The following is a 23,849-nucleotide window of genomic DNA, read 5'->3' as shown; positions in this document are numbered from 1 at the left end:
AACATAAGTAAAATAATTTGTGGAGCGGTAATGATTAATTTCATTTAAGTTGCTAATTAGGGGGTGGCCTTCCCGATTTATTTTGCCAAAACAAAAGCGACCAACTTTATTTTGAGCGTAACTTGCTTATATTTAATGCTAGAAACTTTTTACAGAAAACAGAAATAAAGCTTTTTTTAAACACTTTAAAAAAGTTATAATGGGTTTTCCCCAAAAAGTGCTTAATTTTTTGGACATTTCACTTCGAAGTATTCTATTTGAAATTTGATGAATATGAATCTATTTTTCATTGGCAATAACTCTGGTTTTACGAGGTCCAGAGACCTAACGCGTAGGCCATTTTTTTTACTTTTTTACAGGTTATATTTTTGCTAAGAACGTTTTTTTCGACAAAATACTTACTTTTTGAGTTATTTGCAAAAAACCGTCTAAAAATGTAGTTATTTTGTTGAAAAATGAACATATTCACTCGCAAATAACTCGAAAAGTGTTGACTTGGCGAAAAAGCTCTAGAGAACAAAAGTTACTTAAAATTAGTCAGTTTATCCATTTCCGGACTTATTTTAGACTTATATTTTTTCCCCCCAAGAGGGGGTGAAAGTCACCCCAGGGAAAAAGCACACATCGGCACAATATCACTTTTTTTCTTTGACATGTAAGCTATGCGTATGCCAAATTTCATGTCAATCCAAGCGGTTCTTTAAAATTAAGAGCAAAAACCGTGAAAGAATGGACTAAATGACAGTTCAGTGTTGCTGGTTGCGGTCAATTATTATGCTGTGAGCTGTGAAATAATCTACTTTAATGATGATACCTACATTATGATAATATTGTTGCTAATTAATATATTTCGGCAAGTGATGAAAACCAATTGACATCATTAATTAGAATAAATAATTATAGATAATATTTTTATAGTAAACAAAAACAAAGAAAATTATCTGTGACAAGTAATAACATAAATGTGGCCATGATGAAAAGTCACATTCTAATGTTTTGACAGTGCTCATACGTCAAAAATTTTGACCTACGTAATCTTGCTTTTGCAGTAAAAATACTAGGTATATGTAAGAACTTTAGCTTTCTACATTAATAGACGATTGTTGGTTGAAGTTATCAATAAACAATGATTACCTAGTATTCCTTATTTGTATTTAACTGACATAATTGACAACAGGAATTTCACCATTATACACTGTTATTTTTTACGTCTAATATTTCGATTCATAATAAAAAAGTAGAAGCATTATAGAATTGTTATAAATTTTACTGTGAAACAGGTAACAAATAAAAAACCGAAAAACCTTTGAAACCCGATTGATCTGACAACATTGCGTAACCAAAATTTTGATCGGCTTTACCTTGGCGGTTTCAGATATTTCTGTCCACCCATATAGCCACTTTACACGATGCAACTAATTGCGCAATTAATTGCACAATTTCTTGCAGCAATAGAAATTGCATCGTGTCATACGCGAATTGCACAGAAAAGCTGCAACTTCTTGCAGCAATTTCTTGCTGCAAGAAGTTGCAGCTAAATAGAACATGTCCTATTTTTCATGCAATTTTTTCTGCAATTTGGTTATATTTTTAGTAACTTTTAAGGCTACACTGTTTGTTTTGACATTCTGTCATCCTAAATTTCAAACTAAACAATTTTTGACAAAACTAGAGGAACTTTTTACCAATTTCACGCTTCACAGATAACATTATTCTGGTGGATAACTTTAATTATGCAACATAGGGATAAAGAAACTATTCTATTTTTATTTCTTTTGTATTTAACAACTTGTTTCCTTTTGTAAATGACTAATGTATTATAGGTATACTTGCATTAGGTATTAATTGATTTTGTTATAGATAATACATATTATAATTTTCTCAAATTATAATCTAACATTTTTAATCTAATATATCTGATAACTCTACTCAAAAAATTACATTTTTAATTTATAAAAACAACATAACCTAAGTAAAAAGGGGAGGCTATACCTAACTGTAAAAGATCTAGACAAATTTGCACTAACAAAAAATTGCGCCAAAAAATGTAATTTAAGGCCCCATTTTTTGACCATTTTTTATTTACATTTCATAATATCATCCTAATTCATAATTTCATGATATCATATCATTTTAAAAATAGTTAGTCTAATTGTAAAAGTTTAATACCAAAGTTTGTGTCGTTTATTTGTTAACAATTCCATCTATTTGTAAATAAATACCTCGCATATAAAAATAAATACAGATTGGAAGTTTTGCAGTCCATACATAATGAAGCTTCAAATTTTTTAAGATACTCAACTGAATTTTTTTAATTCTAACCGCGGCCTACTGCGAATTCAAAAACACCATAAATTACCGATATTTTGCTTTGAGTTAGAGATATCGGAAAAAGTTATTTGAGCAAGTTGTTCCAAATATTATTATAACCCCACATACCAAATTTCATAACAAAATTCGCACTTTTAGATTTTTCATTATGTATTTTTAGTCAGGACCCTAAAATTCGTTGTCCCGAGACGCACGCAACCACGCAACGGAGCCGAGAAGCTATTCTGCCTCCCTTGGTATATCTCCGGGCAGCATGTGATGGCACCGTAGATGCCACTGTTAGGAGACCGGGTCTCCTTAAACGCCTGCTGCGCTGCACGGAGCATTAGCAACGGAGACTGCTGGGCTTCTCGGCTCCGTGCTCCGTTCATGCATCTCAGGATAACCCAGGGTCCTGCCTACAATAATATGTAATAAAACTGAGACGCGATCATGCGTTCTAATGCTAATGCTCCGTACGTATGGATAATTATAGGCCAGGGTAATAAGACAAAAATATACCCTGTTCGTGACACTCGAGCAGCCAGGGTACTGAAGCGTTTTTTCGACAAGTAATACCTATAGGAACAAATTGTAACTATTTCCTGCGTAGGATCTGGCGGCCATTCTTATTTATAAACAATTAACTGTCAAAAAATGGCATTTTTCCCTTTTTTTTCAAATCAATAGAAAACAGTGAAACTTATGATTTTTTTAGTACAAATATCTTCCAGATTATGGAAAAAGCTTTAAAATGACATACATATTACAAAGTTTGATATACTCATTTATTGTTAATATAATTGCGAAAAAAGGTCGGAATTGCAAAAAAAAATTATTTTCGCAATAACTGCTGTAAAAATTAGTGTACAGGTTTGAAATTTTTGTCAAATGAGGGCTCTTTGGTGCTTAATATGTGATAAAAATTTCAAAGCGATTCATTCAATTGTTTAAATTTTATTCGAATTGTTTATCTCAGTGAGCATTTTTTTTGCACTAACATAAGTCAGAAAAAAATGACGTTAGAACCATTCCACAGGTGTCAAATGGAAGAGCATGAACTGTATTTTCAACTTGGTTTAAAAAAAGCGAATAAATAATGCATTTATTAGTAATAAATAATTGTGCAAAAGTATCGTAAATCTTTCCTTATAAACTTTTTGAATAACTTTTTCCAAAAAAGTACCTTTTTTACCCTGTTTTAAGTGCACAACTACCAAGTAATGTTATTTATATCATAATTGATAAAAAATTGTAATAAATATGTATAATTTCTTATATAACAAAATAAAAAGTTTATAAGGAAAGATTTACGATACTTTTGCATAATTATTTATTACTAATAAATGTATTTTTTATTCGCTTTTTTTAAACCAAGTTGAAAATATAGCTCATGTTATTTTATTTGACACCTGTGGAATGGTTCTAACGTCATTTTTTTCTGACTTATGTTATTGTAAAAAAATGCTCTCTGGGATAAACAATTTGAATAAAATTTAAACAATTGAATGAATCGCTTTAAAATTTTTGTCACATATTAAGCACCAAAGAACCCTTATATGACAAAAATTTCAAAGCTGTACACTAATTTTTACAATAGATATTGCAAAATTAATTTTTTTTGCAATTCCGACCTTTTTTCGCAATTATATTAACAATAAATGAGTATATCAAACTTTGTAATACCTCATTTTAAAGCTTTTCCCATAATCTCAAAGATATTTGTACTAAAAAAACCATAACTTTCACTGTTTTCCATTGATTTGAAAAAAAAAGGAAGAAATGCCATTTTTTGACACTTAATTGTTTATAAATAAAAATGGCCGCCAGATCCTACGCAGGAAATAGTTACAATTTGCTCTTATAGGTACTACCTGTCGAAAAAACGCTTCAGTACCCTGGCTGCTCGAGTGTCATGGAAAAAACCTTATTACCCTGGACTATTAGTGATAATATGGAATTTACACGTTGTATAATAGTGAGAGTTGTACTTGTTGTTTTCGCGATTCATGATAAACAAAACAGTGTAGAGTGTGTAAAAAATTTATGGGGAGGCTGAGCCTCCCTTGCCTTCTCTGACGAGCCGCCACTGGTCAGTTTATGTAATTACTTGCACCGTGTAATCACTTTATTGCAGAAAGCTAGTTGCAACTTATTGCAGAAGTTCTTGCTGCAAGAACTTGTGCAATAAATTTCGCAATTACAGTGGAACCCCGATAAGTCGGCCCCCGATAACCCGGAAGTCCGGCTAACCCGGACCGATTTTTATCAGACAAACATTACAACAATAAAAATGTATGTCCTTTATGCTGGATTTTCCAATTTCTTTTCAACATCTTAAAATATTTTCTTTTATCTTTCCTTATAAACATATTGTTCGAATACTATAATATCTTATATTTTTCAGGCTAATTTTATTTATCATAATAAACTTCGTAAAAATTTGTCGTTTTAGCGAATTCCTATGTAGTTCATTCGTTTCAATTTTCAATGTCAAACACATTATACAATGAGAGATAATGCGTATTTGTGTAATTTGATACATAATATAACTGGCATGACAGACAACGCTCATTCTCGTGTTATCGAAACCAATAGGCATCTGTAGTATCCTTTATTTACTTGAAACTGTCTAGCATTGTTTAGAAAAGACTATTAAAAAATTATTTTTCAAACAATGGCCTTAGTCTTCACTCTTATTAAATAACATAAGTTCGTTCTCGTTGCGAGACGGTATTGTGTGTGTGTAGTAAAGTCTCATTGTTCGTTCCGCGTAAATATATTCAGATTTTGTGTTTGGATTTTTTGTCTACGTAATGGCAATAAAACTTAAAATGTTGTTTTTGTTTCAAAATGATAACAAAAGACAGTTTGGACAATCGGTGCAAAGCTAAGAAAGCTAAAAATGAGACTCTCGACGACGCTTTGTATGTGTGGAACGCGAACGTGGTTTACAAGTGTCTGGTGTCTGTGTGCCAATTATAACGGAGTTTATCTGTAAGCATACCATATTTTAATAATTTTTACCATTTTCTCCGGCTAACCCGAATTTTCGATAACCCGGATCGGCCGCGGTCCCGATTAATCCGAGTTAACGGGGTTCCACTGTACTTGCATCGTGTAAAGTGGCTATTATACAGTCACCACTGATGGCGCCTATTACGCACCGAACGACAAATATACCTCGTCCAATTTACTTGCCGTTGCACGTCATCCGCGCCATAGCCTGTGACACGATACCAACACGAAATATCTAGGCGGTAGGTGTGTTCCCCTTTAGAATCATTTTGATTCTAAAAAAGAACACACCCACCGCCTAAATATTTCTTGTTGGTATCGTGTCACAGGCTATGGCGCGGATGACGTGCAACGGTAAGTAAATTGGACGAGTATAGGTATTAAGAAACCACATAATTTTACGAACATGAATCATACAAAACATTGATTAGACCCATAGTAACCCTATTGTTGTGAAACCTGGCTAATGACGAAAAAAGATGAATCCCAACTCAGAACATTCGAGAAAAAAATACTGAGAAAAGTATATACAGGGTGATTGATTAGTAGGGTAAAGCTCAATAGCTCCGCTATAGTAATAAAAGCAATAAAAGTTAATAACAAAAATTTTACCCACCTTTGAGCTTCACATTACAAAATTAGTTAGAATGTTACAGGGTGTTCGATAACACAGTGGCAGACCAAACTTATGTTTTTTTTTTTAAATGGAACACCCTATATTTTACTTTAAATTCGAAATCCCGTTAACTTCTCCATCACAAAAATATAAAGGTTTAGTACGTTATACAGAGTATTTACAAAGTTATAACCAATTTTATATGAAAATCGTAACAAGTTCAACTCCCTGTATAAATAAAAATAAGCAAAACAACAATGGTTTATTAATGCCATATTTTTTAACGTATTGTCAAAATTTTCAAGAATGGTCGATATTGCTAATTTTCTTTATATCAAATACAGAGTGAGTCAAAACGCAAGTACATTATTTTCTCAGTAATTTTAAATGGAACACCCTGTTGAAAAGTACCATTACCGTACTTTAATTTTTAGATAACATTCCCTATGTCTAAATTTATTAGTTTTCGAGATATTTTCATTTTTCAATGGACCCTTTTCAAAGTTCAACTCCCTGTATAAATAAAAATAAGCAAAACAACAATGGTTTATTAATGCCATATTTACAAAACGCAAGTACATTATTTTCTCAGTAATTTTAAATGGAACACCCTGTATTTTAATCACTATTGAAAACTACCATTACCGTACTTTAATTTTTAGATAACATTCCCTATGTCTAAATTTATTAGTTTTCGAGATATTTTCATTTTTCAATGGACCAGTAGCGGACCCAAATCACCAGAATTTAATAAACTGGACTGATTTTTTTGGTGTTACGTTAATAATGAAGTTTATAAAATACCTCCAACAACAAGGGATGAGATGAAAAATAGAATACAAAGTGTATTTCGATGTGTTAATTTACAAATGCTTCGTAGAGTAAGTAGCTCATTCAATGATCGTTTTTAGGCGTACATAAATGTGTTAGGAGATACTTTTGAACACCTTATGTAATTAAATATTAAAAATATTTTATTAAAAGTAGCTTCTAATTTTTTCAACCATGTTTTTTTGCAAAATGTATTACTGATAAATTATGTTTCGTTCTTTATTTGTTACATTGTTACATTTACATACAAAAATAGTGTTTAATTGTCTTCACAAAATATTGTATTTTGTGTTTGTGTGTTTTTTTTGTAAAATTTATTACTAATTTTCTTTGTTTATTTGTTACATTTACATAAAAAGATAGTTTTTAATTGTTTCAAAAATGTTGCATGTAGTGGTTGTGTTTTTGTTTGTAAAATGTATTACTAATAAATTATTTTTATTTCTTTATTTGCTGCAGTGTTACATTGATTACCGGATTGATAATCGGTAATCTTCAATTGTCAATTCAGTCATGGCTTACTTAAAATTTAGATAAATTTAAACACCTAAAATAATTTGCTCTGAAAAATGAAAATATCTCGAAAACTAATAAATTTGGGCATAGGGAATGTTACATAAAGATTAAAGTACGTTAATGTTACTTTTCAATAATGATATAAAATACAGGGTGTTCCATTTAACATTACTGAGAAAATAATGTACTTGCCTTTTGACTCACCCTGTATTTGATATAAAGAAAATTAGCAATATCAATAATTTTTAAAAATTTTGACAATAAATAAAAAATATGGCATTAATAAACCATTGCTGTTGTGCTTATTTTTATTTATACAGGGTGTTGAACTTGTTACGATTTTCATTCAAAATGGGTTATAAATAAATACCCTGTATAACATTAGAAACCTTTATATTTTTGTGATGGAGAAGTTAACAGGATTTCGAATATAAAATAACATATAGGGTGTTCCATTTAGAAAAACATAAGTTAGGTCTGCCACTGTGTTATCGAACATCCTGTAACATTCTAACTAATTTTGTAATGTGAAGCTCAAAGTTGAATACAAGTTTTGTTATTAACTTTTATTGCTATCTATTACTATAGCGAAGCTATTGAGCTTTACCCTACTAATCAATCACCCTGTATACAGTCACCACTGTACGAACCAGTAAAGGAAACCACATAATTTTACGAACATGAATCATACAAAACATTGATTAGACCCATAGTAACCTATTGTTGTGAAACCTGGGTAATGACGAAAAAATATGAATCCCAACTCAGAACATTCGAGCGAAAAATACTGAGAAAAGTATATATAAAGTCCGGTGCAAGATGAAGGCGGCACATGGAGAATCAGGAGAAACGACGAGGTTAATGAATTAAATGAGGGTCATGATACTGTAAGATTTGTGAAAAGTCAAAGACTGTCATGGCTGGGATATGTCCAGAGATAAGATGATGCAAAAACAACAAAGAAAATATTACAATGGAAGACTATACGAAGTCGAAAAAAAGGAAGGCCCTACAACACGGAGAAGAAGGACACATACTCCAGGGAAATAAGGTTTTTGTCGGGACACTTGAGCAGCCAGGTTCCAAATGGGTTTTTTGGTTACTATATACCTAATACATTATAGTACATACAAAAATGCCCGTCACAGTTCGGACGAGAATTTTAGTTATTAACAAATAAGTGTCAAAAATGGCAGTTTGTTCGTTTAAATCGCTACAGGTAAAAATAGGATAATTAAATATCTTGTTTATAGTATTCTTCTTTTAGTAGATGAGCCAATGTTTAAAACGGCAGTTTTTTAATTTTGGTCCGATAATCTGTTGCTTCGAAAATTGCAAAATAAAACTAAAATTTTGAAAATAAAAAATTTGCTATAACTTTCGCGAAAGTGACCTTACGACTTTTATATTTCACAAAAAGTTGAGTCAAAGAGTCCATATACTACACAAAAAATTTTAAGACGATTCGTCAATTAGTTTAAATTTTATTCAATTTGTTTATCCCAAAGAGCTTTTTTTTGTAATGTTATTGTTCAGAAAATAATAATTAGGTATATAGAAATTCTGTGTAAACCACATGAAAGAACAATGGTCTTGTTTTCAAATTATCGAAGAAAATCATTAAAAAGTAATTTTTGTCACTACGAAAACATTTTACTAAAGTAGAGAAATTTTTGGCTGGAAACAATTGGAATAGCTTTGTTAATATTGACTGTAGAGTAAATTTACCTTGGAATTTCAAAAGCTGGTATTTTTACACAAATTAAAAAAAACTTTTCACCTATGTTAATTACGGTCAAAGTTAGCCACTTTTATTATTTAATTCACAGTTACTTCAATATACATAAAATTCTCCTGTAACAGTGTTAGTTACCATACTACTCCGAAACGGCTTGGCCGATATTTATGACATTTTACAAGTATATCCTATGGGACTGAGAATAGGTTTTAATCTATTTTTCATACCCATAAGTTATAAGGGTGGTTGCCCCCCTGACATTTTTTTAAATTTTTTTGGACAAAATTGTCTATCTTAATTTTATATGATGTAGGATTAAAAAATACATACAACCCTTAATTTACACTTTTCCATCACCAACCCCTATTTGTTAATACCCATCTATATATTTACATCTATAAAATTCTCCTGTCACAGTGTTAGTTGTCATACTCCTCCGAGACCGCTTGACCGATTTTTATGAAATTATATATGTATATTCGGTAGGTCTTAGAATCGGCCGTAATCTATTTTTCATATCCCTGAGTGATAAGGGGAAGCCCCCCTAACATTTTGAAATGTTAGTTGGGGATTTACGTACATAACGTACTCTACAAGACTACGAGTACATACAATTTAAAAAAATTATGATCAACATCCATCAATAAGCTCTGGAGATGTTAACCGCAGCATATGTTTGAAGAATCAGTTTCATTTTTTGAGTGCACGGATTTTAATACATAATTCATTTCCACCGACCACAAATCGATTTCGTTAGAACGTTATTTTTAAAGCTTTATTAACAACTCTGTTGAAGTTTAAAGTTTACTTAAACTTTTACACATAAACTATATACCTTCAACTTCTAAATGGCGCTAGTTGGGTTACTTAATTGTTATAAACAAAGTAGCTGTCAATTAAAAAAAAAGTGGCTAACTTTGACTGTAATTAACGTAGGCAAAAAGTGTTTTTTTGAAAATTCGTATAAAAATACCAGATTTTCAAATTCCAAAGTAGTTTTAATCTACAGTCAATATTAACAAAGTTATTCAAATTGTGAACTAAAAATGACCCTACTTTAGTAAAATGTTTTCGGAATGATAAAAATAACTTTTTAATGATTTTTTAAAATAATTTGAAAACATGACTTTTCTTCTTTCATGTGGTTTTTACAGAATTTAATTCCATTACTATTTTCTGAACAACAATATTGCGAAGAAAAAGCTCATTGGGATAAACAAATTGAATAAGATTTAAACTAATTGACGAATCGTCTTAAAATTTTTTGTGCATTATATGGACTGTTTGTCTCAACTTTTTGTGCAATATGAAAGTCTTAAGGTCATTTTCACAAAAGTTATAGCAATTTTTTATTTTCAAAATTTTAGTCTTATTTTGCAATTTCTGAAGCAACAAATGATCGAACCGAAATTCAAAAACTGCCATTTTAAACCTTGGCTCATCTACTAAAAGAATAACGGTATAAATAAGATAATTACCCTATTTTTACCCGTAACGATTTAAACGAAAAAACTGCTATTTTTGACACTTATTTGTTAATAACTAAATTTCTCGTCCGAACTGTGACGGGCATTTTTGTATGTATAATGTATTAGGTATATAGTACCCAAAAAACCCATTTGCAACCTGGCTGCTCAAGTGTCCCGAACATGGTACAGTAAAACCTGTCAGTAACGGCCACTAAAAATGAAAGAACTATTGGCCGATATAGAAAGGTGGCCGCTATTGCCAGTTTTTGTAGTCTACATATAATTGGTATGGGAAATTTTTAAACTGGCTGTTAGGACAGGTGGCCGATGTTGGCAGGTGGCCGTTAACACAGGTTTTACTGTATTTTTTTGCCTTATTTCCCTGGAGTAACAAGAGATATCTGAATGATATCTATGAAACATAGCCAGACAGGCAAAGACGTCTAAAGACGTCTAAAGACGTCTAAAATGTGTCTATTAAAGAGCGATCACTCAGAAGAAACAATTGTATGTAGAGTTAACACAAAAGGTTCTGAAAATGTTTTGTTGTGGCATGCCTAATTTAAATATTGTTTATGTGGGACTAAACCACAATTATTATTCTTCTTCTTCTTAACGTGCCCTATCAAGTCCCCTTGACGTTGGCGAATAACATGGCGAAACTGTCTCTGTCTCGAGCTACTCTAAATAGTTGTTCTGCTTTCTTTATTCCTGTTCACTCCCGGATATTCTTCAACCAAGAGGCTTGCTTTCTACCAATTCCTCTGCGTCCTTCGATTTTACCCATCATAATAAGTTGAAGAATATTATACCGGTCTCCCCTTACTACGTTCCAAAATAGGCCATCTTTCTATATTTGATGTTATTAAGCAGCTCGCGGGCAGCATTTGCTCTCTTAAGGACTGCCACATTTGTCAGCATAGCCGTCCATGGTATTTTCAGTGTACGTCTGTGCAGCCACATTTCAAAGGCCTCCAAACGATTAATTAATGGTGGATATTTTTAATGTCCATGCTTCGACACCATACAAGAGGACTGACCAAATGTAACATTTAATCATGCGTTTTCGAAGTTGAAGTTGCCAGTTATCATTACAGAAGAATGACCTCTTTTTTAAAAATGTCGTGCGGGCTATCTCGATTCTACATTTTATCTCTGTATCTGGATACTCTTTGAATTATATGACCATCAACATATAACCGTGAATCTTGATGGGCCAAACGGCTAAATACCATGTATTTTGTTTTTGAACATTTTATGTTTAGGCCAAACTCTCTTCCCACTGTGTCAATAGCATTTAAAAGGTGTTGTAATCCATTCATATCATCACTTAGAATAACTGTATCGTCTGCATATCTGATTGTATTTATCAGAATTCCATTAACTTTCACACCCCATTCAATGACATTGGCTGTAACAGCGACTAAGACCTCCATTTTCAAAGGCTGCTAGGCCGATACAGAGCAATACAGCGAGACGAAAGTGATGGGGTGATAGAGAGGGAGAGTTGATGTGTAAGGCAGTGTTGCCAGATTTCTCCCAGCATGACGCACTCTTTCTCAGCGGCGCGGTATAAGAAATTTTATTTTACAAATGACCCTAGTATTAAAATATGGACATAGAAATAACTTTAGAATGTAAATTTTTTACTTACTAAGAGCACTATCTCCTTTTATGATATCTTTAAAGTAGTATTTGATATGTTTTAGTTTGTAGTCGAAATTGCTTTTAACTATTTTGGCGTGATCTACACCGTGTCTTTTTACTAAAATCCATTCGAAATCGTACGTGTAGAGACCATCAGCTGAAATTAAATGTCTATAAAAACATGTAAATATAATAGACCTGGATCTCGCGAACCAAAAAAAAATTGATTAATAGCAAGCTGAAAATTTGTTAATTGTTTAACGGTATCTAGTCGGACAAACTTTGATGTATGGGAACACTGGATCAGGGGAAGTTTTAATTGTGGAACAGGTTAAAAATTTGGAAAGTCAGACTACGAAAACGTTTCATGTATATTGTCGGACAGAACTTCCAATTGCTTTGTTACCATTTCATTAAACTCTCATGCAAAAATCAGACTGGTGTTTATCACCAACTGGGCATTTTAATGAGTGGAACAAGAAGAACATGTCAAATGACAGGAATCATGTTGGTTAGTAATAGCAGTCTGATTTTAGCATGAGAGTTTAATGAAAGGGTAACAAATCAATTAGATGTTCTGTCCGACAAAATACATGGGACACATACACAATTAAAACTTCCCCTATTCCAGTGTTCCCGTACATCAAAATTTGTCCGACTAGACACCGTTAAGCTATTAACAAATTTTCAGCTTGCTATTAATTAACTTTTTTTGGTACGCGGGAGCCAGGTCTATAAGGTTTGATGCAAAAATATGGAATAAATTCATTATTTCAGAAACAGGCGACTTTTAAAAAAAATTTAAAACACATCAACTTTAGTTTTTAAATTGCCATCAATTGAATCGTTTATTTCAGAAAGGAGTCACAACTATCTACTTTTGAGAAAATCAAGTTTACACACTATTTACATTCAACAAACAATCACTTTATATAAAATAAAAATTATACCTAACAACCTGGAGTATTTGTCAAAAAGGGTTGTATTTTTTAAAAATGTATTTTGTTAATTTGCTTAAGAAAAAAATATTTTTTTGCACTCATTTTATCAAGATTTGTCACTTGACCCCTTTCTGAAATACACGATTCAATTGCTATATACAGGGTGTCCAAAAACTCTGCCGACAAAAGAAGACAGGAGATTCTTTAGATAATTTTAAGACATTTTAATAAATTGCTGGTGTGGGAACGTAAAATCCTTTGAATGGTATATGGTCCTTGCAGAGACAGCGTGACAAACGAATGGAGGCCCAAATATAATAATTAGCTAGGTTAGCTCTTCGGAAAGGAAAATATAATAAGATATTATATAAAAAGAAAAGAAAATAATCGTTTTCGTTTTGATTCAATTCGAGTCTCTTGGCATCCTCTGACACCGTGTTTCGGGGTCTACCCTTTTTCAAAGAGGCTTTCCAAGGAGACTGAATTGAACCATAAGGAAACGAAGAAGAACTGCATATATTAAAATATTTGCAGCGGAGTGTGGTTAGACTGTCCTCTAACGGGGAATGACGAAATGAGTGAAAATAATTTCGACCACGAGTCAGTATTCTGTTAACCGAGATACAATAGTACCAAGCGGCGCCGCTAGGAGAACGCTCCAATAATGCGTCTCAGATTACTTTAATGAAACGTGGTCATTTTGTACTCTAAACCGAGTAAGGTATGAAAAATAAAAGAAAATAATCGTTTTCGTTTTGATTCAATTCGAGTCTCTTGGCATCCAACAAAAAGGAAAACGATTATTTTCTTTTCTTTTTCATACCTTACTCGGTTTAGAGTACAAAATGACCACATTTCATTAAAGTAATTTGAGACGCATTATTGGAGTGTTCTCCTAGCGGCGCCGCTTGGTACTATTGTATCCCGGTTAACAGAATACTGACTGGTGGTCGAAATTATTTTCACTCATTTCGTCATTCCCCGTTTGAGAACAGTCTCAGTCCAACCACACTCCGTTGTAAATATTTTAATATATGCAGTTCTTCTTCGTTTCGTTATGGTTCAATTCAGTCTCCTTGGAAAGCCTCTTTGAAAAAGGGTAGACCCCGAAACACTGTGTCAGTGGATGCCAAGAGACTCGAATTGAATCAAAACGAAAACGATTATTTTCTTCTATTTTTCATACCTTACTCGATTTAGAGTACAAAATGACCACGTTTCATTAAAGTAATCTGCGACGCATTATTGGAGTGTTCTCCTAGCGGCGCCGCTTGGTACTACTGTATCTTGGTTAACAGAATACTGACTCGTGGTCGAAATTATTTTCACTCATATTATATAAAGGCCAATACACTCAGATTGGCAGGGCATGTGGCACACAGTAACGACAATTATAGTCTGTTCGCTAAACTCAGACGCAACTTTCTAGATATTTTAGTCGGTAATTTTGCCAATTTTAGTAAAATTGGCAAAAAATAATTACTAAATAGTTAATAATCACTAAATAGTTAGTAATTTTGAAAATTTTTGCAAAATTGGCAGAAAACAAAAAAATATCGACTAAAATATCTAGTCAGTTGCATCTGAGTTTAGCGAACCGACTATACCTTATAAACAATGTGTTTTGGGAAAGCCAGATGGGAGAAGGTCTATAGGATGGCCTGGAAAAATGCGGAAATATGCAATCAGAGAAGATCTGGAGAAAATGGGAGTGAGACAATTTGAAATAGTAGCACAGTAAATGCAGTAGCACAGTCAGTAAAAGGATATGTAAGTTGAGAATTCGCACCCATTTCTTCAACGTAACAATGATAAACATTCACTGTCCAACAGAAGATCAAGAGCAACATACAAAGGAAAGCTTTTACCAACAGCTGGAGATAGTATATGATAATGCGCCAAAAAATGACATCAAGATTATAATGGGTGATATAAATGCTAAAATAGGCAAGGAACCGCAGTTCTATGGCACAATAGGAAAACACTCTCTGCACAATGAAACAAGCGAGAATGGGGAGTTTTTGATAAATTTTGCCACCAGTAAAAACATGGTTATAAGTTCCACATGCTTCCCACATAAAGGCATACACAAAATGCAATGGATTTCACCAGATGGAACCACAACCAATCAAATTGACCATGTGCTGATAGACAAAAGGGCAGCCAGTAGTATCTCCGATGTGAGAACACGACGAGGAGCATGCTGTGGATCAGACCATCTTTTAGTACAAACCAAATTTAGATGCAGAGTTAACAGGAAAAGAAACGAAAGACAACAAAGAACAAACAAACTGGACCTGGAAAAACTGAAGGTTCAGGAATGTAAAGAGAAGTTCGAACAAGAAGTCGCAAATGAGTTAAGGACGCTAGAACTGCACTCCATAGAAGGCAAATGGACAAATATCAAAACAGCAGTACTGACAGCAGCAGCGTCCACCCTGGGAAACAAGAAAAGGGAGAGAAGAGCAGCATGGTTTGATGACGAGTGCAGACAAGCAATAGAGGAAAGAAATGAAGCACACAAAATGTACATAACAAGAAGAACACGGGAAAGACGAACATTATTTGAAGTTGCAAGACGGAAAGCGGACAAGACATGTAGAAATAAAAAGAGAGCCTATGAAAATGGACAAATAGAAAAAATGGAAGAAAATTTCAAAAACAACGAAATTAGAGGGGCTTACGCATACCTAAAAAAGATAAAAAGTGGGTATAAACCTCAAACAAGTCTATGTAAAGATGAAAGTGGGCAAATAATCAGTGACCAACAGAAAGTCACAGAAACCTGGAAGCATTATTTTCAGACACTACTTGGAACTCAAGTAGACATGGAAGATGAAATGGGTATGATCTACGTAGAAGAGAATGGAGTAGAAGCTCCAACCATAGAGGAAGTTTTCGAAGCCATTAAGGCCCAGAAAAACAATAAAGCTCCGGGAGTTGATGAAATACCAGCAGAACTATATAAGGTAGGTGGCGACCATCTAGCAAGTCACATCCACGCGCTCATCAAAGACGTATGGCAAGAAGAGAAAATACCCGACGACTGGAAGAAAAGTATAGTATGCCCGATCTATAAAAAAGGAGACAAACTCCAGTGCAAAAACTACCGTGGAATCTCTCTACTATGTACAGCATATAAAGTCCTCACGTATATTATAAACCAGCGGCTCCAACCACTAGCAGAAAATATTATTGGAGAGTATCAGGCGGGCTTCCGACGGGGAAGATCGACACTGGATCAGATATTCACAGTGAAACAGATCTTGAGCAAAGCATGGGAACACGATGTTGATGTTCACAACGTGTTTGTAGACTTCAAACAGGCATACGACTCAGTCAAAAGGAACAAACTATACTATATATTGGCTGAATTGGCAATACCACACAAGTTAATAAGACTCATTAAAGCCACAATGGATGAAACTCAGGCATGTGTACGAATACAAAACCACCGGACAGACTTTTTTAACATTTCGCAGGGACTAAAACAGGGAGATGGGCTGACCCCAACATTGTTTAACCTGGCACTGGAGTATGCGGTTAGGCAAATGCAAACTGGACGAGGAAATCTACTGACCAACCGAACGGTTCAACTGGCCGCTTATGCTGATGATATTAATATTATGAGTAGAACATCAACAGGAGCACAGGAAACATATGCAGAGTTAAAAACACAAACAAAAATACTAGGTCTGGAAATTAACACAGAAAAAACAAAAATAATGACTCAGACGAGAAGAAATATAGTCCCAGAAAACATACATGAAGATGACATTGAAACGGTTGAAAAGTTTACATACCTGGGAGTAGAAATATATGCCGACGGATCAGAAGATGGAGAAATACGGAAGAGAATAACGCAGGCAAACAGAGCTTATTTTGCCCTCTCCCATATATTTCGGTCTAAAAGTGTCCACCGAAATACAAAGATGAGAATCTATAAAACCTTAATACGACCAATAACATGCTATGGCAGTGAAGCCTGGGTGCTGAAAGAAACATCCAAAAACAAACTCGACACATTCGAAAGGAAAGTACTTAGGAGAATACTAGGACCTGTGAGGGAAAACGGAATCTTCAGAAGTCGATACAACAACGAGCTTTATCAACTTTATAAGGAAACTCCCCTGTCAAACTTCATTAGATTACAAAGATTGCAATGGGCCGGACATGTGATAAGAATGGGAGAGGATAGGCTACCAAAACGAGCACTGAATGCTAGAATGCAAGGAAAGAGACCAGTTGGGAAGCCACGAAAGCGCTGGGAAGACACAGTAAACAGCGACGCACAAGCCCTTTTAGGAGTCCGTGTATGGAGAAGAGCAGCCACAGACAGGCAAGGATGGAGGCAAAAAATAAAGGAGGCCAAGGCTCAATTTGGGCTGTAGTGCCGTAGAAGAAGAAGAAGCACAGTAAATGCGGCAAAGACTCACGAAGAGTTGTAACCCCGTTGCTGATGATGATTATTTGAACTAGTACTTACTTAAAGTTAGGTTTGCAGGTCCTGCTCCGTTAAGACTAAAAATAAGAATGTGGCCTTCAATTTTGTATTCTCCTATGATGATTAACGTTGGTATCGTGCTTAGAACGTGTGCTTTACGTTTTTCAAAGTCGACACTGAAAATTATTTAAAAATAAATATAAAGATAACATGAATTTGTGTTTGTTAAGTATCATTTAAAATTAAAATATGTGGTCCGATAAGTACTTAGCCTCTCCGCCATATGGCGCAACTATCGCAACAGAAATATACTCATAGAGTTATATACAGAGTGGACCAAAAGTCTAGAAACGTCCAATTATCTCGTAAATTGCTAGTAATAATTGTACACAATTTGAGGTACACCTATTTCGGGATACGGAGATTCCATATTTGATATTTGCAATGTTATCAGATTTGCCGTTTCTCTTATATTATTAGTAACTTTGGTTTTTCAAATTCATCACCCTATATATTCAGTCATTATTGGAATCTCCTATTTAATACGAGTTCAACCATATGTAACACTTATGATTTTATGTAGTCTGGAAGGTCTTAAATACATAAAACAGAAGTCTGGCAACGCCTAATTGTCCCAATAAATTTTTTAATACTAACTATTTTCAACTACAAAAACGTAACAATTGATAGATTACAACATTTTTTAACATAATGGTTACTTTATCAAGTTTTCAAAATGTGCTCCATTTGTGAGTTGACAGTACCCCAATCGATGGAAGAATGCGTCTACCACATTTCTCCATGATTTTCTAGAAATTATTCGAGATTCATCGATAATTCGTTGCTTTAGCTCTGCAAGACTTGATGGTTTAGTTTTTTAAACTGAATTTTTCAAGTATCCCCAATAAAAATAATCTTTAGGATTGAAATCAGGTGAACGTGGAGGCCATTCAATTCTACTTCGTCTACCAATCCATCGTCCGGGAAATATCTCATCTAAATAACGCCGAACATTTACATAAAAATGAGCTGGAGCTCCATCTTGCTGAAACTATGTCTGATTAAAATTGGCCCCAAACAAGTTTCTCAGTGTAGGTACAATTTCATTTTTAAGTAACATTTCGTAACTATCTGACGTTATTCCTTCGATAAAAAATGGCCCAATTAATTGAGTACCTACCTACTATACCTGACCATACATTTAATTTTTGTGGTCTTTGAATATGGTTTTCACGCATCCATTGTGGATTTACGTCGTTCCAGCACCTTAAAGTGTTACACTTCCACACAGTGTAAAGGTTGCTTCATCGGAAAGATATATTCTGTTAACGAAATTCTCATCATTTTCAATTTTATCCATCATTACCTCAGTAAACTGTAATCTACGATCGAAGTCATCTTCACTTAAATCTTGCAGTAAGTTAATGTTGTATGGTTTAAATTTATTCTTACGTAATTCACGTAAGACTGAAGAACAACCTACATCATGTAGGTCGTAGGTACTTATGCACCCCTGCGTGAGGATGTATGTGAATCTTCAATAAAACTTTGCATTATATCTAAAGTTTTGTTGTCATTCATAACTCTTTTCGGTCTACCTGATCGGTATCCATCTTTTATTTCTCCAGATTCATCAAATCGCTTTACAGTTTTTTGTACCGTCACCTTATGAATAGGAGAACGGTGTGGGAAAGTATCATTGAACAAGTTGTCTACTTCACAATAAGCTGTCACAGAATCTTTTTCTGTCACCGTATCCTCTCATCATTAGAATAGTAATTCGTTCTTTTTCATTAAGAGCCATTTTGGAGAAGCAATTTATCTTGCAAGAACTTTTCAAAACACAACAACTGTCAGTTTTAGTTAATAATGTAAATGTTGAACAAATGTCAAAATCACAGCATTCTACATTTAAATATTTAAATTTATTAAAATCTACATATTTTGCACTGTTTTATGTATTTAAGACCTTCCAGACTACATAAAATCATAAGTGTTACATATGGTTGAACTCGTATTGAATAGGAGATTCCAATTATGACTGAATATACAGGGTGATGAATTTGAAAAACCAAAGTTACTAATAATATAAGAGAAACGGCAAATCTGGCAACATTGCAAATATCAAATATGCAAACTCCGTATCCCAAAATAGGTGTACCTCAAATTTTGTACAATTATGACTAACAATTTACGAGATAATTGGCCGTTTCCAGACTTTTGGGCCACTCTGTATAAGCATAGAGAGAGTGTCATTCAGAGCGAAGTGAGGACACCATCTTTTTTATTTGGATTAGTGCTGTTTCACTCTTACGCATAGTAAAGCAGCGACAGTTGTCCTCCCCTTCCGTACCTATACTCACACTTAGTGCCATCTTAGTTTCTCGATACAATGTGTTAGAAAGAGATGCCGCAAACCAGTCCATGAGATCTTGTCGTCAGGAAGCGCGGAAGGTAGGCTCACTCTATGTTAATATATACCTCTATGAAAAAATATACTATGGTATAATACATTCTTCTAGATGACATATGTCAAAATCTCAACCAAATCGGACTTGTAGTTCTGTCTTGACCGCGCGTGGAAGCAGACCTGTCTGGGTATTTTAGAAAAATATATGTTGGTGATTAGATTCTTGATTTTGGAAGTTCCAAATACCTCGAAAAAATATTCAAAATTACAGCCGCAATCTTGGAACGCATTTTCGCTACCTGTTGATCGCTAATGTTTCCTCTTAACACTTACTTACAACTTTGAGGAATTTTTTTTATTTTAGACGAAATAAAAAATTCGTATGACAGTAATGACAGTAATGACAGATGACTTTTGCACGATGGCCGGTATTGATGTTTAATCGATAGTTATCAATATTGTATAATACCTACCTAATTACTAAATCTGTAAAGTTTTGATTTATTTTGTATGAATATAATTGCGAAACACTACAGAATTTTACTTTTTGACATAAATTTTATTAATAATAAGATAAATTTTGTACAATATTTTTAATAATTAAAGTAAATACATTTTAATTTCACTCAAATAAATAATCGATTGCTGCCATTAACCACTTACATTCAATCTCGGTTAATTTGATTAATTATCGCGGCAGGTAAAGTAACATTCTTCTTTCAATACAACAAAGTGTTACTTTACTACCGAAAATGAGGGCAAATGAGTACAATAATGAATGATTTTAGTGACTTTTGGCGATAAACAATGATTTTAAACAAATTCGCAAAAATATGTAATTTTTTCACTTTGTACAATTTTTTTTTAGATCCTTTGGGCCTTTTTTTCTCTAAAATTGATTGTTGTCGAGTTATTAGCGACTTAAAATTTGAAAAACGCCAAAATAACCATTTTCAAGGTTTAATAACTCGGTTAAAGATAATTATTGTGAAAGTCTAGCGAGCGGCCGTGGAGTAACGGCATAATCGCTGGCCTCATACGCCAGTGCACGTGGGTTCGAGCCAAGCCAAAGACAAACAATTTTTCATTTCTAAAAATGATACGAGCCGTCTCACCGTGCCTCGGAGAGCACGTTAAGCCGTCGGTCCCCCTGGGCTAGTGTACATCGACACTAGTTACTTGAAACAGGGTTAAAGATGTAATTGGCGCCGGAACTGTCCGAAAGGCAAAAATGCCATACGATATATATTATGAAAGTCAGAAACTAAAAAAAATCAAAGATTAAAGCTACCTCTATAAGATCCTGAAGAAATTTTTGTCATTATTTCATTAATAAGATATTATTTTTAATTATCAACAATGAGCGCTAACCGTGTATTGAGGCGGCCGTCAATGTGAGTGCGAGTGAGATTCACCATTGGACGGCTGGAATGGTGCATCTCTTTAGCACTCACCATTGACGGCCGCCTAATACGCACTTGGCGCTTATTGTTAATAATTAAAGATAAAGCTTAGTAATAAAATAGTGACAAAAATTTCTGCTGGATCTTGTAGAGGGGGCTATAAACTTTGATTTGGTCACTTTATGACTTTCATAATAATGGATTTTAACTGAGTTATTAAGCCTTGAAAATGGCTATTTGCGCATTTTTCAAATTTTAAATCGCGTATAACTCGACAATCAATTTTAGAGAAAAATCACAAAATACCTTTTTTCTACGAGCGTGCAAAAATGTCTACTTTCGCGAACGCGTTTTAGTTTAGAAAGTTTTACTTTTCCGCACGCGTGTTACTTTTCCGCACGCGTTTTACTTTTCCGCACACGTTTTACTTTTCCGCACGCGTGTTAATTTAGACATGTTAATACGGCCTTAAAGTAATTATAATACATACAATAAACTCATATTGAGATATTATTTACTAATTTATTTCAAATATATCTTATTGTGTTCATGTTTTAATGAAATTAACCCGATAATTCGTTGAAATAAAATAATTTTGACATAATATTCGAAAGTCAAATCAGTAGACAATAACAGTGGTTTTGAATCGTCGTCATGGAAACCAAGATCGTCGTCATGCTAACCAATTATGCTGAAAGTTTGGTTTTGACAACCTTGTCAAAGAATTAATTTGTGTATGTGTTTTCATATTAATTAAATTAATTGATTAAGATTTGGTCATTTTTTAAAGACTCGTAGAAAAATATTGTTCCTAACGCTTGCAGAAAGTCTCTTTTCCGCACTCGATTGCTTGCCGAACTCCCGCTTCGCGTCGTTCGGCAAACTGCAGTCGCGTGTGGAAAAGTATGACTTTCTGCACTTGTTAGGAAAATAACTATTTTTGCTCAGAATAACCCAAATGATCTAAAAAAAATTGTTCGAAGTGAAAAAATTATTTTTGTGAATTTGTCTAAAAAAAAATTGTTTAAACAATTTATCGATCAAGGTACTGCCTGGCACCCAGTAGATTTGTTATAAGGACCTCTTTTTGAGTAAGTTTGTGCAAAAAATTCGAATCGGAGTAATTTACCTAACGCGCGCGACGATACAGCCTAGACTAATTTGAACATATTCAGTAACATTTAATTTCTAGAATCGGCTGTTTGTGTGAATCAGAATCAACTTTTACTAAATGGCATTGGGAAGAGTATACTTTTCCTAGTTGGAGTCTACTTTTACTAGTAAATGTTGAATATAAGTCTTCATTTTATATTTATAATCAACTTTTACTGAAACCAGCCGTTAGAGTTGACTCCAACTAGTTGGAGTCAACTCCAACTGGATAATCAACTTGAACTGTAACATATATAAAATCTAGTTTTTATGTCAGAAATACTACTTACTCTATAACCAAAGGCTTGACGTTTTCCAGTCCATATACTTTAATATTTATTAAAGATACTTTAAAATCACCGCTTCCTTTAATTTCGATTAGCGGTATTTCCATTGGAGAAAATGGAGGCAAGCCTAGTTTTCTATCGCCTAAAATAATGTTTTGTTAGCTTCAATAAATAAAATTTGTAGATTTCTTATTAAACAATCGAGAATAACTAAAAGTGAATTGAAAAAAGATAGTTTATGTTTCCCTTCGATTCAGAGGCGATGCACAATCTCTAGACAGCTGTTTCTGTCTTACGACGTCATCGGTGGGGCTGCGTGCACACCTCTGAATCGAAACGAAACCAAATCGTCTATTTATGTGGAATTTCAAAAATAGTTTAAAATCTACTTTTGGGGCGCTGCAGCGACATCTCTTAAAGAAAAGCGAAAAGTCCCAGGTACAAAATTTATTAAAATAATAATAAATAATTATTTCAATCTGAAAACTTTTCTTGTTGGAACTTCTTTCTGGTACATCCTTAATCCCTGACTTTTACAATCTATAAGACAAGAGACGACGAATAAACTTTTCACTTTTATCTTTACTCAGATTTGAGTACTAGTAACTTTTTTTCGGACTGTTTTTCCTAGACGAATGAAAGCGGAATGTGATTGCATATTGTAGAGTCTTTTCGCTTTCTTTATTCGTCGTCTCTTGTCTTATAAATTGTAAAAGTCAGAGATTAAGGATGTACCATGTAACGATAAAACGAAGAAAACTCGAGTATTTGGGTCACCTGATGAGAGGTCATAAATAAGCATTACTTCAAAATATAATGCAAGGAAAAATAGAAGGAAGACGGAATCCAGGCCGTAGAAGAATGTCGTGGATGCGGAATTTGAGAGAGTGGTTTGGCTGCACCACTAATTAACTTTTTAGGTCAGCTGTAAACAAAGTCAGCGTAGCCTTGATGATTTCCAATCTCCGATAGGAGTGGCACAAGAAGAAGAAGAATGTAACGATATGATGCCAACGGCAAGCGATGAGCTGATCTACCAGAGACGACCGGAGGAGTATCCGTGTTGG

At 33.8% G+C, this 23,849-nt stretch overlaps 1 protein-coding gene across 1 annotated transcript in view; it reads right to left on the bottom strand.

The window, feature by feature from the left end:
- LOC114332813 (uncharacterized) overlaps positions 1-23,849 on the bottom strand; it is a 56,752-nt gene that overhangs the window by 5,663 nt on the left and 27,240 nt on the right. The window contains exons 3-5 of the mRNA XM_028282591.2: positions 22,786-22,924; positions 17,573-17,706; positions 12,153-12,302 (exon numbers count right to left, since the gene is read on the bottom strand). Coding sequence (XP_028138392.1) covers positions 12,153-12,302; positions 17,573-17,706; positions 22,786-22,924 — 423 coding nt within the window. The remainder of the gene's footprint in view (positions 1-12,152; positions 12,303-17,572; positions 17,707-22,785; positions 22,925-23,849) is intronic.

This window comes from Diabrotica virgifera, chromosome 8 (assembly GCF_917563875.1).
Source record: "Diabrotica virgifera virgifera chromosome 8, PGI_DIABVI_V3a".
NCBI lineage: Eukaryota > Metazoa > Arthropoda > Insecta > Coleoptera > Chrysomelidae > Diabrotica > Diabrotica virgifera.
Note: the sequence above shows the minus strand (reverse complement) of the source record. Positions and strands in the feature narration are given on the sequence as shown.